The sequence below is a fragment of the Chelonia mydas genome, chromosome 14 (assembly GCF_015237465.2).
Source record: "Chelonia mydas isolate rCheMyd1 chromosome 14, rCheMyd1.pri.v2, whole genome shotgun sequence".
Classification (NCBI taxonomy): domain Eukaryota; kingdom Metazoa; phylum Chordata; order Testudines; family Cheloniidae; genus Chelonia; species Chelonia mydas.
Window position 1 is genome coordinate 38887983 of NC_051254.2, and position 13220 is coordinate 38901202.

General features: G+C 47.5%; 2 protein-coding genes across 7 annotated transcripts in view; both read left to right on the forward strand.

Moving 5' to 3' along the window:
* The window catches only part of LOC114022341 (zinc finger protein OZF), a 793526-nt gene that overhangs the window by 664594 nt on the left and 115712 nt on the right, over nucleotides 1-13220 (forward strand). The window lies entirely within an intron of this gene.
* LOC102942208 (zinc finger protein 501) lies at nucleotides 4012-11982 on the forward strand. Its single transcript, XM_043528230.1, has 3 exons — nucleotides 4012-4054; nucleotides 8003-8128; nucleotides 9290-11982. The coding sequence occupies exons 1-3, from the start codon at nucleotides 4012-4014 to the stop codon at nucleotides 10399-10401; spliced, it is 1281 nt and encodes a 426-aa protein (XP_043384165.1). The 3' UTR covers nucleotides 10402-11982.

Here is a 13220-nt window from a genome sequence, read left to right on the forward strand (position 1 = left end):
CTCTGGGCAGACTCCACAGCCTAATATAAATGAGTATCCATGATTCCTTTCACAGTGTTAATTCACAATAATATTAATCAGTGTGTCACTAGCTTTCAGAAAAGACCTCACTCTAGACTCTCTTATAACACAGTAATATTGCATACAATCAGTTGATTCAATTGTTTATCACATGAGGTTCAGCCCCTCTTTCTTTATAGCCTAGTAAACCTTTGAAATGCATTCTTCTAAAGAGTAAAACCCAGACCAAGCTTCCATCTCCTTGGTGCAGAGGCCATGCTGTCTTCTCCCCCCCTTGTTTGTGTGAGCTTTGCCTCCACCCCCTTGATAGCTTGATGCGTCTCTTTACTGCTTATATGTAAACTGAGGTGAACACACATTCCTTTCTTTAGGATAGACCTGTTTATCAACTCCACCTGACACACCCTGTTTGCAGACATTTTAGTTCTCATTCCAGCATATGTCCATAACTTAATACCCAACACATACATACATGATGCATGATGATTAATGATCAGTGAGTTATTTGTTTTCAAATGCTATCTCACAAGGCCTATTTTGTACAAAGATTATTACAAGAGTGTGTAGGGTGTGAATACAAGAGCGCTTAGTGTCAGAGATGTATTAGCAGGAGCGTTATAAGCAAGACACAAGAAGTAATTCTTCCTCTCTACTCAGCACTGATAAGGCCTCAAGTGGAGTACTGTGTCCAGTTCTGGGCTAGAAAACCGTGACCTGCGAGGAAGACTGAAAAAAATGGACTTTGTTTACTTTGGAGAAGAGAAGACTGTGTGGTTTTTTTTGTTTGTTTTGTTTTGTTTTTTGGTGCAACCACTTTTATTTTATCTTTACAACGAGGATGGAGCAGGTTTATGCAATGCTGCCAGCATTGGAGGCTATCCTGGGCCACAGATATGCGCATTCCTTAGCCACAGGGCCTGTGATTGCGGAGCCTTTCATTTCCCCTTTGTTATTTACTATCACTCCCGTGTTGTCTTCAAAATAGAGGAACACCCCGTCTTTTCTCCGGTATGATTTCCACTGCTGAATTACCACTGCCAGGTACACCTTCTTCCTGAGCTCAGGCTTGCCCTTCTTTACAGTAGCCATGGCCATGTCACCTACACCAGCAGCTGGCAGCCTGGAAAGAGTTAAAATTCAGCCAGCCGAAAAGACAGAAACTGCTGAAAAGCAAGAACATAGTTTCTGTCAATACCTGATACCTTAGCTCAGCTTATATGGTCAATGCCCGCCCAGTAACTCAGTTCTTAGACCAATGCTATCCGCCCTTTCACAGCCCACGGGATGTCTGTAAGCACTCATCCCTACCCACTCCCACCCCACCTCCTTCCCCCACAAGGTAGTTATAGATGTTTGATGCAATTAGGATGACCTCTATATGTACGTACTGTTCTTATTTTTATCTTTGTTCAGGGTTTTCTTTTGATTTGCAACAATGTCTGTCTCTGTATGTACAGATAAATGCAAATGAATTGATAAGAGAATGTATATAACTGGCCACTATGGCACCATATTTTCAAAGTGGCTTGTCAGTCTTCCCAGTACTGTGAATAAACCCCCCTTCAGTATTGTCTGTGCTTGCCTGATTCTTGGGGAAAAGAATCTTTTTGCCTAACAACTGAAAGGGGACATGATAGCAGTCATGATAGCAAAGTAACAGAAGAGTAAAGTGGGCACTTCAGTGTTTGCAAGATAGGGAATTATTCTTAAAACTAAGGATTTTTAGTAAGTTTTCAATTACAAAGGGAGGGGGAAATCCTGTTGCTGGAAGTCCAAAGCAGTATTGAGTTGTGCACCATCTTAGGTGTATGGATTTTTGAATACTTGTGGTTATCAATTTATCTCAGGGTTGTGTGCCTATATTTAGTAAAAAAAAAAAATACAGTAGAAATTTGCTTTTGATTAGGATTTCATACAAGATACGGATACTATAGTGTCCTTTGGGCCAGATTTTTAAAGGTAGTTAGGCAACTGGGATTTTCAGAAGCATCCAGGTGCTTTCATCCTTTAAAAATCTGGCCTGCAGTGAATATTTGGGAACCACGTTCTACACACAATTGTTGACATGGAAAAGCACTTGGGTGCTGGTGCTGGACAGAGAGGCAAAATAACACGTAACAAAGGGAATCCGCATGGGAGAAAACTGAAGAAGTTTTGACAACAAACCTGGAAATCCGTCAGCCTGAATGTCACATGATCCCAAAGAATAAACCTGTGTTTAAAAAAAAATGAAAAAAAGGAACAAAAGTGTAGAATTAAAACGAATGTTGCAATGCAAACAGGGAGTGCTCTGCTAGAAACATGTTTGACTGTGGGGGGGCGGAGGGTGAGAAAACCTGGATTTGTGCTGGAAATGGCCCTTCTTGATGATCACTTTAGATAAGCTATTACCAGCAGGAGAGTGGGGTGGGAGGAGGTATTGTTTCATGGTGTCTGTGTATATAATAATGTCTTCTGCAGTTTCCACAGTATGCATCCGATGAAGTGAGCTGTAGCTCACGAAAGCTCATGCTCAAATAAATTGGTTAGTCTCTAAGGTGCCACAAGTCCTCCTTTTCTTTTTGCTAGAAACATGAATACTGAAGCTGCTAGGAACTATTAATACTTTCAATGATTATTTGCTGTTAAAAATATCAATTAAGTAGCACAGTGGCATCCATCGGCAGGGTGTTCATGAAGGAGAATGATGAGGCTCTACAAGGAATAAAAAAACTCAGTGTCATGCCAAGGGCGGGCAGAGTCCCGGCAGCAGCTTCAGCAGCTGGTACTGAGCATCCTCCCTTCCTAGGAGCCTGCCCACGCTCGGGCTCTGTTTACCTTCCCGGGTCAGACGTTGCCGCCGCCTCCTCCATTGCGAGCCGGGGGCCGGGCCGAGCCGCTGCTGCTCCCCGGCGGGGTCTGTGCGGGGAGAGACCGGCACTAACCCCCCGCTCCGCCCCGGGCTCGGCCCGCACCAGCCCCCGAGCCGGAGCCCGCAGGTGATGGGGGGACCCGGGGGAAAGGGCCGGGGCCGGGCAGGACAGTGACTCTGCACAAGCGGCCCCGCAGCCCCAGCTCCCGCCGCCCCGGGGAGCTGCTCCCTGGCTGGGAAGCGCCTGGCGGAGGGACCGGAGCTGCGGCCCCAGCGGCGAGTCGCTGCCCGGGCTCTGCCCAGGATCTGCGCCCGGGGCCAGCGCGGGGGTTCGGGCAGGGGGGAGAGCGGCCGGGGGGCGGGCATGGGCGGGCCCCAGGGGGGTTCCCTGTTGTGTCCCTGGGGCTGGGTTGTCAGGGAGGGGAGGGGAGAGAAATGAGACTGAAATGGAGTCGGGGGGGGTGGTAATTATTGTAACCCCATTAGAAAACTCGGAGCCCCTCCCTCCCCTGAGACAGGCCCCTTCGTGCCCCAGCGGTGGGTGAATCTGCCCAGCCCTGAACGGCTGCTGGGGCCCTGTTTGCTCCATCAGAGCCACCTGCTCTGAAAGGGGGCAGGATCCTGTTCTCCTGAACAGCCCCGAGTGTGACCCGCTCACACTGTCTCCTACTACAGGGGGTCTCCACCTTTTTCTTTCTGAAGCCCCCCCACCCCCCAACTTGCTATAAAAACTCCCCGGCCCAGCTGTGCCACAACAAAGCCAGGGCCGGCGTTAGGGGGTTGCAAGCAGGGCAATTGTTCAGGGCCCCACGCCACAGGGGTCCCCGCAAATCTAAGTTGCTCAGGCTTCAGCTTCACCCCCATGCAATGGGGCTTCGGCTTTCTGCCCTGGGCTCCAGGGAATCTAACACTGGCCCTGCTTGGTGGACCCCCTGAAACCTGCTCGTGGCCACCCATGGGGCCCCAGACCCCGCTTGAGAACCTTTGTTCTAATGTAAAAAGAAAAGGAGGACTTGTGGCACCTTAGAGACTAGCAAATTTATTTGAGCATAAGCTTTCGTGAGCTACAGCTCACTTCATCGGATGCATTCAGTGGAAAATACAGTGGGGAGACTTATATACACAGAGAACATGAAACAATGGGTGTTACCATACACACTGTAACCAGAGTGATCACTCAAGGTGAGCTATTACCAGCAAGGGGGGGGGGACCTTTTGTTGTGATAATCAAGGTGGGCCATTTCCAGCAGTTGACAAGAACATCTGAGGAACAATGGGGGGTGGGGAATAAACATGGGGAAATAGTTTTACTTTGTGTAATGACCCATCCACTCCCAGTCTCTATTCAAGCCTCCATTAATTGTATCCAGTTTGCAAATTAATTCCAATTCAGCAGTCTCTCGTTGGAGTCTGTTTTTGAAGTTTTTTTGTTGAAGAATTGCCACTTTTAGGTCTGTAATCAAGTGACCAGAGAGATTGAAGTGTTCTCCAACTGGTTTTTGAATGTTATAATTCTTGACGTCTGATTTGTATCCCTTTATTCTTTTACGTAGAGACTGTCCAGTTTGACCAATGTCCATGGCAGAGGGGCATTGCTGGCACATGATGGCATATATCACATTGGTAGATGTGCAGGTGAACGAGCCTCTGATAGTGTGGCTGATGTGATTAGGCCCTATGATGGTGTCCCCTGAATAGATATGTGGACACATTTGGCAACGGGCTTTGTTGCAAGGATACGTTCCTGGGTTAGTGGTTCTGTTGTGTGGTGTGTGGTTGCTGGTGAGTATTTGCTTCAGGTTGGGGGGCTGTCTGTAAGGAAGGACTGGCCTGTCTCCCAAGATCTGTGAGAGTGATGGGTCGTCCTTCAGGATAGGTTGTAGATCCTTGATGATGCATTGGAGAGGTTTTAGTTGGGGGCTGAAGGTGACGGCTAGTGGCGTTCTGTTATTTTCTTTGTTGGGCCTGTCCTGTAGTAGGTGACTTCTGGGTACTCTTCTGGCTCTGTCAATCTGTTTCTTCACTTCAGCAGGTGGGTATTGTAGTTGTAAGAATGCTTGAGAGAGATCTTGTAGGTGTTTGTCTCTGTCTGAGGGGTTGGAGCAAATGCGCTTGTATCGTAGAGCTTGGCTGTAGACAATGGATCGTGTGGTGTGGTCTGGATGAAAGCTGGAGGCATGTAGGAAGGAATAGTAGTCAGTAGGTTTCCGGTATAGGGTGGTGTTTATGTGACCATCGCTTATTAGCACCGTAGTGTCAAGAGATCCACTTCCTGGTGTGGACTGGTCCAGGCTGAGGTTGATGGTGGGATGGAAATTGTTGAAATCATGGTGGAATTCCTCAAGGGCTTCTTTTCCATGGGTCCAGATGATGAAGATGTCATCAATGTAGCGCAAGTAGAGTAGGGATGTTAGGGGACGAGAGCTGAGGAAGCGTTGTTCTAAGTCAGCCATAAAAATGTTGGCATACTGTGGGGCCATGCGGGTACCCGTAGCAGTGCCGCTGATTTGAAGGTATACATTGTCCCCAAATGTGAAATAGTTATGGGTGAGGACAAAGTCATAAAGTTCAGCTACCAGGTTTGCCGTGACATTATCGGGAATAGTGTTCCTGATGGCTTGTAGTCCATCTTTGTGTGGAATGTTGGTGTAGAGGGCTTCTCCATCCATAGTGACCAGGAGGGTGTTTTCTGGAAGATCACCAGATTTTGGGGGGTAAACGTCAGTTTCACCCTACACACACAAATGGATGAAAAAGCATTTCCATGAATAATAATCAAAATGTACAGTTAGGCAAAATAAGGAAAAAGCTGCTTGAGAGCGTCTTGCAGTGTGATTTAAGGAGAAAGAGATATATATATATATATTGGTATATTTTGACATGTGATGCTGACTATTTCTGATTTAATGGCTATAAAGCTTTAACTCTTTGAGTCCCCATGTCTACAGTCATGAAATCATTATTGTCTGACCCGCCCCATAATTTCCTGGAACTGGGAACATTCAAATAAAAAAATCAAAAAGAAATCCTTACAAACATTGATATTATCCATTGAAATGATTAAAAAAAATCAAATTTTGTCAAGCCTGTGTATAAATATAGCAATACAATCACCACTAATCTAGCCCGTTTTCTCTCTATTAAAAAACTATTGCTCTGGAACCCCTCCGCTGGTTTTTCTCTTTTTCTGTTTTCTCACTTGCCAGATTTTGATATAAAATCCCCTCAAAATGTGTTCAGTTTCTCTATTTATAGATTAATATGTTATCTGTATAAATTGCTTACTTATTTCTCTAAATAACCACTATTAAGAGAATTTTTTTTTTGCCTTCTCCCTTCTAATTAGCTGACATGTGAATCCTCTCATATTTCCCTAATTTAGTCTCAGTTGTCGAATAGTAATATCAAATCTCAAAATTCCACTGATACTTGCATTCTAATTTTAAAATTAGATAAGAGTTCCTCCGTTTTGAAGGAGAAATATTGAGCTGAGTCATTGACTTGATTACGAAAAGAAAATATCAGGTTCTAAAAGCTCCTTGAATCTAGCAGAAAAAGACACAAGGAGAAAGAATGGCTGAAAGCCAGAGACATTCAAATGGAAAATTAGGGTGATTAACCACTGGAAAAAAACTACTAAGGGAAGTGGTGGGTTCTCCAATTCTTGAGTTCAGGAGGTCAGACTAGATTTTCTAAATTCAATGGTCTCTTCCCCTTCTGGCTTTAAAAATCTGTGACACCAAATGGAGAGTGGATGGGAGGGGGATTAAATTCCCCAATGATCAAATGTCCCCATGATATCTGAGAACCCATCCTCTGTAACTAGGGTGCCAGTGTCTTCCAGATACTGATGGGAAAATCACTGAGGGCTAGATGTACAGAGACGTCAGTATTACTTTTAGGTGTGAATCCACAGCCCTGAGTTAGGCTCCCTATATTATCCCTGGGCAGAGCTAAGCACCTAAAAATGGGATCCACAAAACACAGCTTGCTGACCGGGGAGCTGCTTGAGCTAGCCAATGGGAAATGCTGTGGAGAGGGGTGGGTTATATGCCCCTGCCCCGCAAAGGGACTTAGATGGCTATCTCTGCTGAGTGATTCCTAGCCCTGAACCCTCTCCTGGAGTTTGGCGCATAAGGCTATGGGGTACATCCCCCAGTCTCTCCCATTGAAACTGTTTCACCATGTATAAATGGTTACATATGTGGTGGGTGAGAGAGAGTGGGACTGACTCCAGCCCTGGGGCAGGGTGCTCACCTGGGTTTTAGGAAACCCAGGTTTCAGGTCCACTCCTCCAATGACTATTTGGACCTTTCTGTTTGTGCTGACCCAGACTGTCTCCTTTGGGTACCTTTTCCTAGCAACATTTGTTCTTAGAGGTGATTGTAACTTTGTATGAACTTTCACTCCTTTCTGAAAATGGAGCTCCCCATTGGGGTATGACTGCCAGATCCCAGTGACTACTACACATCCTGCTGGGGGATGGGAAACCCTTTCAGAGAGGGGAGTTTCAGGGGGCTGCTGGTGGGTTTGTGTTCGAAGGGCTGGAGCAGGAAATACACAGAGCCAGGGAGGTGGTGACAGAGTGGGGCAAACCTGCTGGGACATGTTCAGTCTGTGGCATAATGTTCAGAACAGGCCCTTTGTGGGGATGGAAATTCCTCCATTTCTGGAATGGGAAAGAAACCCCCTGGGCAGGGCTGGGAAAACTGACCAGACTCCCAGTGCTGGAGCCTGAACCCACTAGCCAGATGCTGCTCTGGAATTTGAAGGGGGCACATACCAGTGAGGCCCAGGGGAAAGGCCCTGTCCCCTCACCCCCAGCTGCTGGGAATGGGGAGGGGTTGGGATTCCTGTCCCTGGACCCTGCTCGAGGGCTCTGCCTCCCGTACCAGCCTCTGGCTAGTAGGTGTGTGATAAATGAGATGACCCTGCCCTCCTCCACCGGCTGGGAGGGACAAGGAACTCTCTCCCCTTCTGAAGCCTCTTGGCTGCTCTGAGCAGGCTGGAGGTGGGATGCTGCTATTCTGGCCCCCACAGAGCTTACTTTTTATTGACCCTTCAGCCCCGTGACTGGTAGGATTGTGGCTGGGGCAGCAGGTGCTGAGTGGGGGACTCTTGTTGTTTCAGGAGCACCGGCCTTCGAGGAGGTGGCTGTGTATTTCAGTGAGGGGCAGGGGGCTCTGCTGGACCCCGGTCAGAGAACCCTCTACAGGGTCGTCATGCAGGAGAATTACGAGACGGTGACCTCGCTGGGTAAGGGATTTCTGTCCCCATGGTCATTAGAAGCTGGGGGGGGGGGTCTATGATGTGGCCAGTTTGACTTCTGCTCAGGTTCTTCCCAAGTCCCTTAGGTTACGTCTACATGGCATCTGGGAGGTGGGATTCCCAGCTCAGGTAGATTTACATGCACTAGTTCTTCTAGAGCTAGTGCCTAAAAATAGCAGCGAAGATAGTGGCTAGGGCTAGCCTCCTGAGTACATGCCCAGGGTCAGGGCAGGATTGTACTCAGGTGGCTAATCCGAGCCACAGCCCATGCTGCCTTGGCCACACTGCCATTGTTAGAGGCTAGTTCTTGTCCATCCACCAAGCTGGGAATTACACCTCTCAGCAGCTGTGCAGACAGACCCTGCGATATCAGGGGAATGACCTCATAGTCCTGACATTTTGTTTGACAGACTTTGATCTCCACTCCCCCAGCCATGGGATAGGAGAGTCGGAAACACAAGGGAGACCTAATTCATCTCCATCCCTGCATCCTTTGACACAAGGGAGACCTAATTCATCTCCATCCCTGCATCCTTTGAGGTGGCAGAAGCATTGTATTGTCCTGTCTGTATTCATTCATGTCTCTTCTCTTCCCCTCCCCTCCTGGGACCAGTTCCATTCTTGGGGCAGATGTCACTCACCCATGCAGACCGAAATCTGTCAGGAGTTTCCCTCCCCGACTTTACTTCCCCCAGGGTGTTTGGAAGGGATGTGGAGGCAGAATCCAGTTTCTCCTTTGTGGGCCCCTGGTGCTCTGTGTTGTCTGTTAGAACTAGGTTATTTCGTCCAAGTATGGAGGCTCCATTTTTTCTTTATTTTTAAAACCTCTGTTCCTGGCTTCACCCTGGGGTGCCATTGTTGTCCCTGGTGCAGCACAATGTGAAGCTAGAGTGAGAGAGAGAGGGTGTAAAAGAACGAAGCTCCATTATGCTCAGACGATGATCAGGAACATCGCAGTTTTAATGGATCATGGAGCACCAGGGACCCACTTCAGAGAAGGAAAAATTACAGAAGGGTTAGTAAGTGTTCCCTTTCTCAGTCTCCCCAGCAGTTGTTGTGTTGTGTTTCCCCTCTTTGCTGTTCCCCTTTCGTTCCTTTCTCCCCGGCACGGGGGATGACTCCTGTCTGGATTCTCTCTCTGTATTCCAGGGGGTGCTGAGATGGTGAATGAGAAGGAGAATCCACAGTGGGAAGGTGGTGAGGACGTGGGTCTGCAGGAAACAGTATTGGGAAGATCCGAGGGGGAGTTTTATGAGAATCGTAAACCAGGAAAAGCTTGTGGAAATCAGCGCAGGTCAGAGAGGCTTCTGGGATGCAACCCAGGGAAGAAAACGTGTGAACCCAGAAATCATGGTGGAGATTGCAAGGACCTCAAGGAAACCACAGCCCAGCAGAGAATGCCCAGAGAGCAGAAAAAAAACACATGCACCGAGTGTGGGAAAATCTTTATTCGGAGGTCACATCTTATTTCACATCAGAAGGTCCACACTGGAGAGAAACCCTACAAGTGCCTTGTCTGTGGGAAAGTTTTCAGTCAGAGCTCAAATCTTATTTCCCATCAGAGGATCCACACTGGCGAGAAACCCTATAAGTGCCTTGTCTGTGGGAAAGGTTTTAGTCATACCGCAAACCTTATTTCACATCAGAGGATCCACACAGGGGAGAAACCCTATAAATGCCTTGACTGTGGGAAAGGTTTCAATCAGGGTTCAAACCTTATTAGGCATCAGAGAACCCACACAGGAGAACAACCTTATAAATGCCTGGAATGTGGGAAAAGCTTCATTCAGAGCTCAGATCTTATTAGGCATGAGAGAACCCACACAGGTGAGAAACCCTACAAATGTCTTGACTGTGGGAAAAGCTTTGTTCTGAGCTCAGATCTTATTTCACATCAGAGTGCTCACACAGGAGATAAACCCTATAAGTGCTTGGACTGTGGGAAAAGTTTCAATCAGAGTTCATACCTAATTTCACATCAGCGAACGCATACAGGAGAGAAACCCTATAAATGCCTCGAGTGTGGAAAAACATTCAGCTGGAACTCAAATCTAATTTCTCATCAAAGAACTCACACAGGAGAGAGACCGTATAAGTGCCTGGACTGTGGGAAAAGGTTTATTGACAACACAGCCCTTATTAAACATCAGAGAATGCACACAGGAGAGAGACCCTATAAATGCCTTGACTGTGGGAAAAGTTTCAGTCGGAAATCAACCCATATTGGACATCAGAGAATTCACAGAGGAAAGAAACCTTGAATATGGGAGAAGCTTCAGCTGGGGTCAGCTTGTATCAGGCATCAGGAAAGTCAGACAGGGAATAGACCTCTTAAATATCTTTTAATGTGGAAAATGCTTCAAGTGGAATTGACATTAGAGACTCCTCACAGGAGAGAAATTCTATCAGTTCCATCCCTAGGACTGGCCTTAGTTTATTTTAAAAAATCCAATGCCCCTGCACATATCTTTGCTTTCATTCATGCTAAGTCAGACTCATGTGGGCTGCAGACCTGGGGGGAGAATTCAAATGAATCCCCCACACCGTGTGATCGTTCTGAGCTTAAATTCCAGTTTCCATCAGATGGGAATTTGGGTTTTCTCCTTTCATTAGGATGGTGTTAAAACTTTTGTAACCAGCATTTCAACATAAGAAGGCGCCGAATGAAGCAGGTGTCGATAGTTCAGAGGAGAGTATGGGTAAGTCTGTTCTCCTGATTTTGAATCAACTGGAACATGCTCTGGGATGTCACTATATATGAACCTGAAAGTTTCTTATAGTCCACCCTGTATTGCGGATTGTTCTCTATTTGCTGAAGGCCGTTTGGTCACCTAATAGTATATTAGTTTTGTTTTACAGGACGTAGTGCAGATTTAGTGGGGACTCCAAAAGACAAATGACCATTTGCCAGAATGCTCTTGGTTTATTTGTACCATTTTCCGACCCTTTGCCATGAGATCTTAGTGTTATTTGAACAATGATTATTATACATCACCATCAGCACAAACACTGATGGGGACAGTGTGAGAGTTGCAGGCCGAGAGGCAGGGACTGAAACAGGGAAGGAAGTTCCTGCCTGATCCCTGGAGTGACGGGAGATACAGTCAGGAGAGAGATAAAGGGCTGGGAAACTACAGGGGTTTCTCTGGAGAACCACACAGCTGAGGCTGAGAATTGCTAACTTGCTACATAGGAGCCAGAGAGAGACAGGAACTAGCTTGTGATCACTGGGTGAAACTGTCCCTGAATCCCAAAGGGCTACAAATGACACTGCTTGTGGAGTGATTTGGGCGCATCAGTGATTCCTGGGAGGACGAGACTGAGCAGAGACAGGAAGGAAACTAGTGAAGTCAACAAGCCTGGCCGGCCCTGAGGCCAGCTGACGTCCATCACTGAGACTGGAGAGCAATGAGGAGTCTGTGAACCAAGCTTCTCACGCATACCCCCTCTCTACAGTGTCCTTTACTGAGATGACAGAGACTCTCTCTCTCTGTCACACTCACCCCACGCATGCCAAGGACATCCCATGGGGATAAAACCCTCAGCCAGGATTGGAGGTGCCGCGCCGTTCTCCGGCTCCCGTTAACCCGAGCTCCCTGGCTTTCCAGCTCTCAAAGCATTTGCTTCTCTGTGACTGAATCCCGGCATCTCTAATGGATCTTCTGCATTTTTCTGCCCACTGTACAACGCTGCTCCGTTGCTGATGCCTGCGGGAGGTGGGAACAGCACCGTGCTGGGCTGGGGCCAAAATGCTCCGTGCTGAGCTGGGTATTGGGTGTGGGGAGGAGAGTTTAGCTTTTATTTCTGGCTTAGAAAGAATAAAGTCAAATTTAGTTTCTCAAGCTCCCAGAGTCCTTTGTCTTGAGTCATGAGTAAAAATAGCCTTTAACAGACTCCGAGTCCACCTGGGAATCTTCTCTGAGGTGTTCTTTCCCCAACCCTGTGTGCCACAGGGAACACATTCCGGAACTGCCAACTCTATGTGTCTGTGGCAAAAATCCCTTGTCTAGGAGGGAAAATCCCCTCTGTCTGTCATTTCCCGTTCACCTGCCTCCTATCTACCACCATCTTCTGAGACTTGTAACCATACAGTCCAACTGCCCAGCTCCCGGAATCAGTGGCGACCCCCTAAAATCCACCATAGCATAAACACGCCACCTCCTAGAACCCCTCCCACTGGCACAAGCCTTCTGGTTCACCGCTTCAAGGGGGCCCATGCTAGGTGTAAGGCATGACAGTTATAGAGTTGATGGCCAGAAGGGACCATTAGATCATTTAGTCTGAGCTCCTATATAACACAGCTCAGAGAATTTCACCCAGATACTTCCATGTTGTGGCCAATAACATGTGGTTGGCTAACGCAGATCTTCCTGAAAGGCCTCGAGTCTTGATAGGAAGAGATGGGGAATCCACCACTTTCTTGGTCATGTGTCCCAATGATTAATTATCCTCACTGATAAAAAAAAATATGTTCCTTAAGTCCAGTTTGCATTTGTCTGGCTTCAACTTCCAGGCATTGGTTCTTGCTATACTTTCCCCCTCTAAATTAATGAGCCCTTTAGCATCCAGTATTTTCTCTACCCAAAGGTACCCAAATCTACCCACCTGCCCATTTTAAGATAAATGGATTGAGTTTGTAACATCTCTCATTGCAAGGCACCTTCTTCAACCCTCAAATTATTTTTATGGCTCTGATCCCATTTTTCAACATCCTTTTAAAAATGTGGCTACCAGAACTGGACCCGATATTCGGGGATTGGCCTCCCCAATGCTGTATGCAGAGGTAAATTCATGTCCCTGCTGATGCTCAGGGACAGCAGGTTTGTATAATTTTTGGTGGTGCCCAAAAAGGGTCCAAGTCTCCCCCCTCCCCCCCGCACACCTGCCTAAGGCTCTGGGAGGGAGTTGGGGTGCAGGTTCTGGGAGGGAGTTTGGGTGCGGAGTGTGGGCTCCGGGCTGGGGCAGGGGGTCGAGGTGGGGAAGGGGCTGAGGGCTGTGGCATGGGATTGGCATGCGGGAGAGGGGTGTGGTGCTTACCTCTGGCTGCTCCATAAAGTGACCCCCACACCCCTCTGGCAGT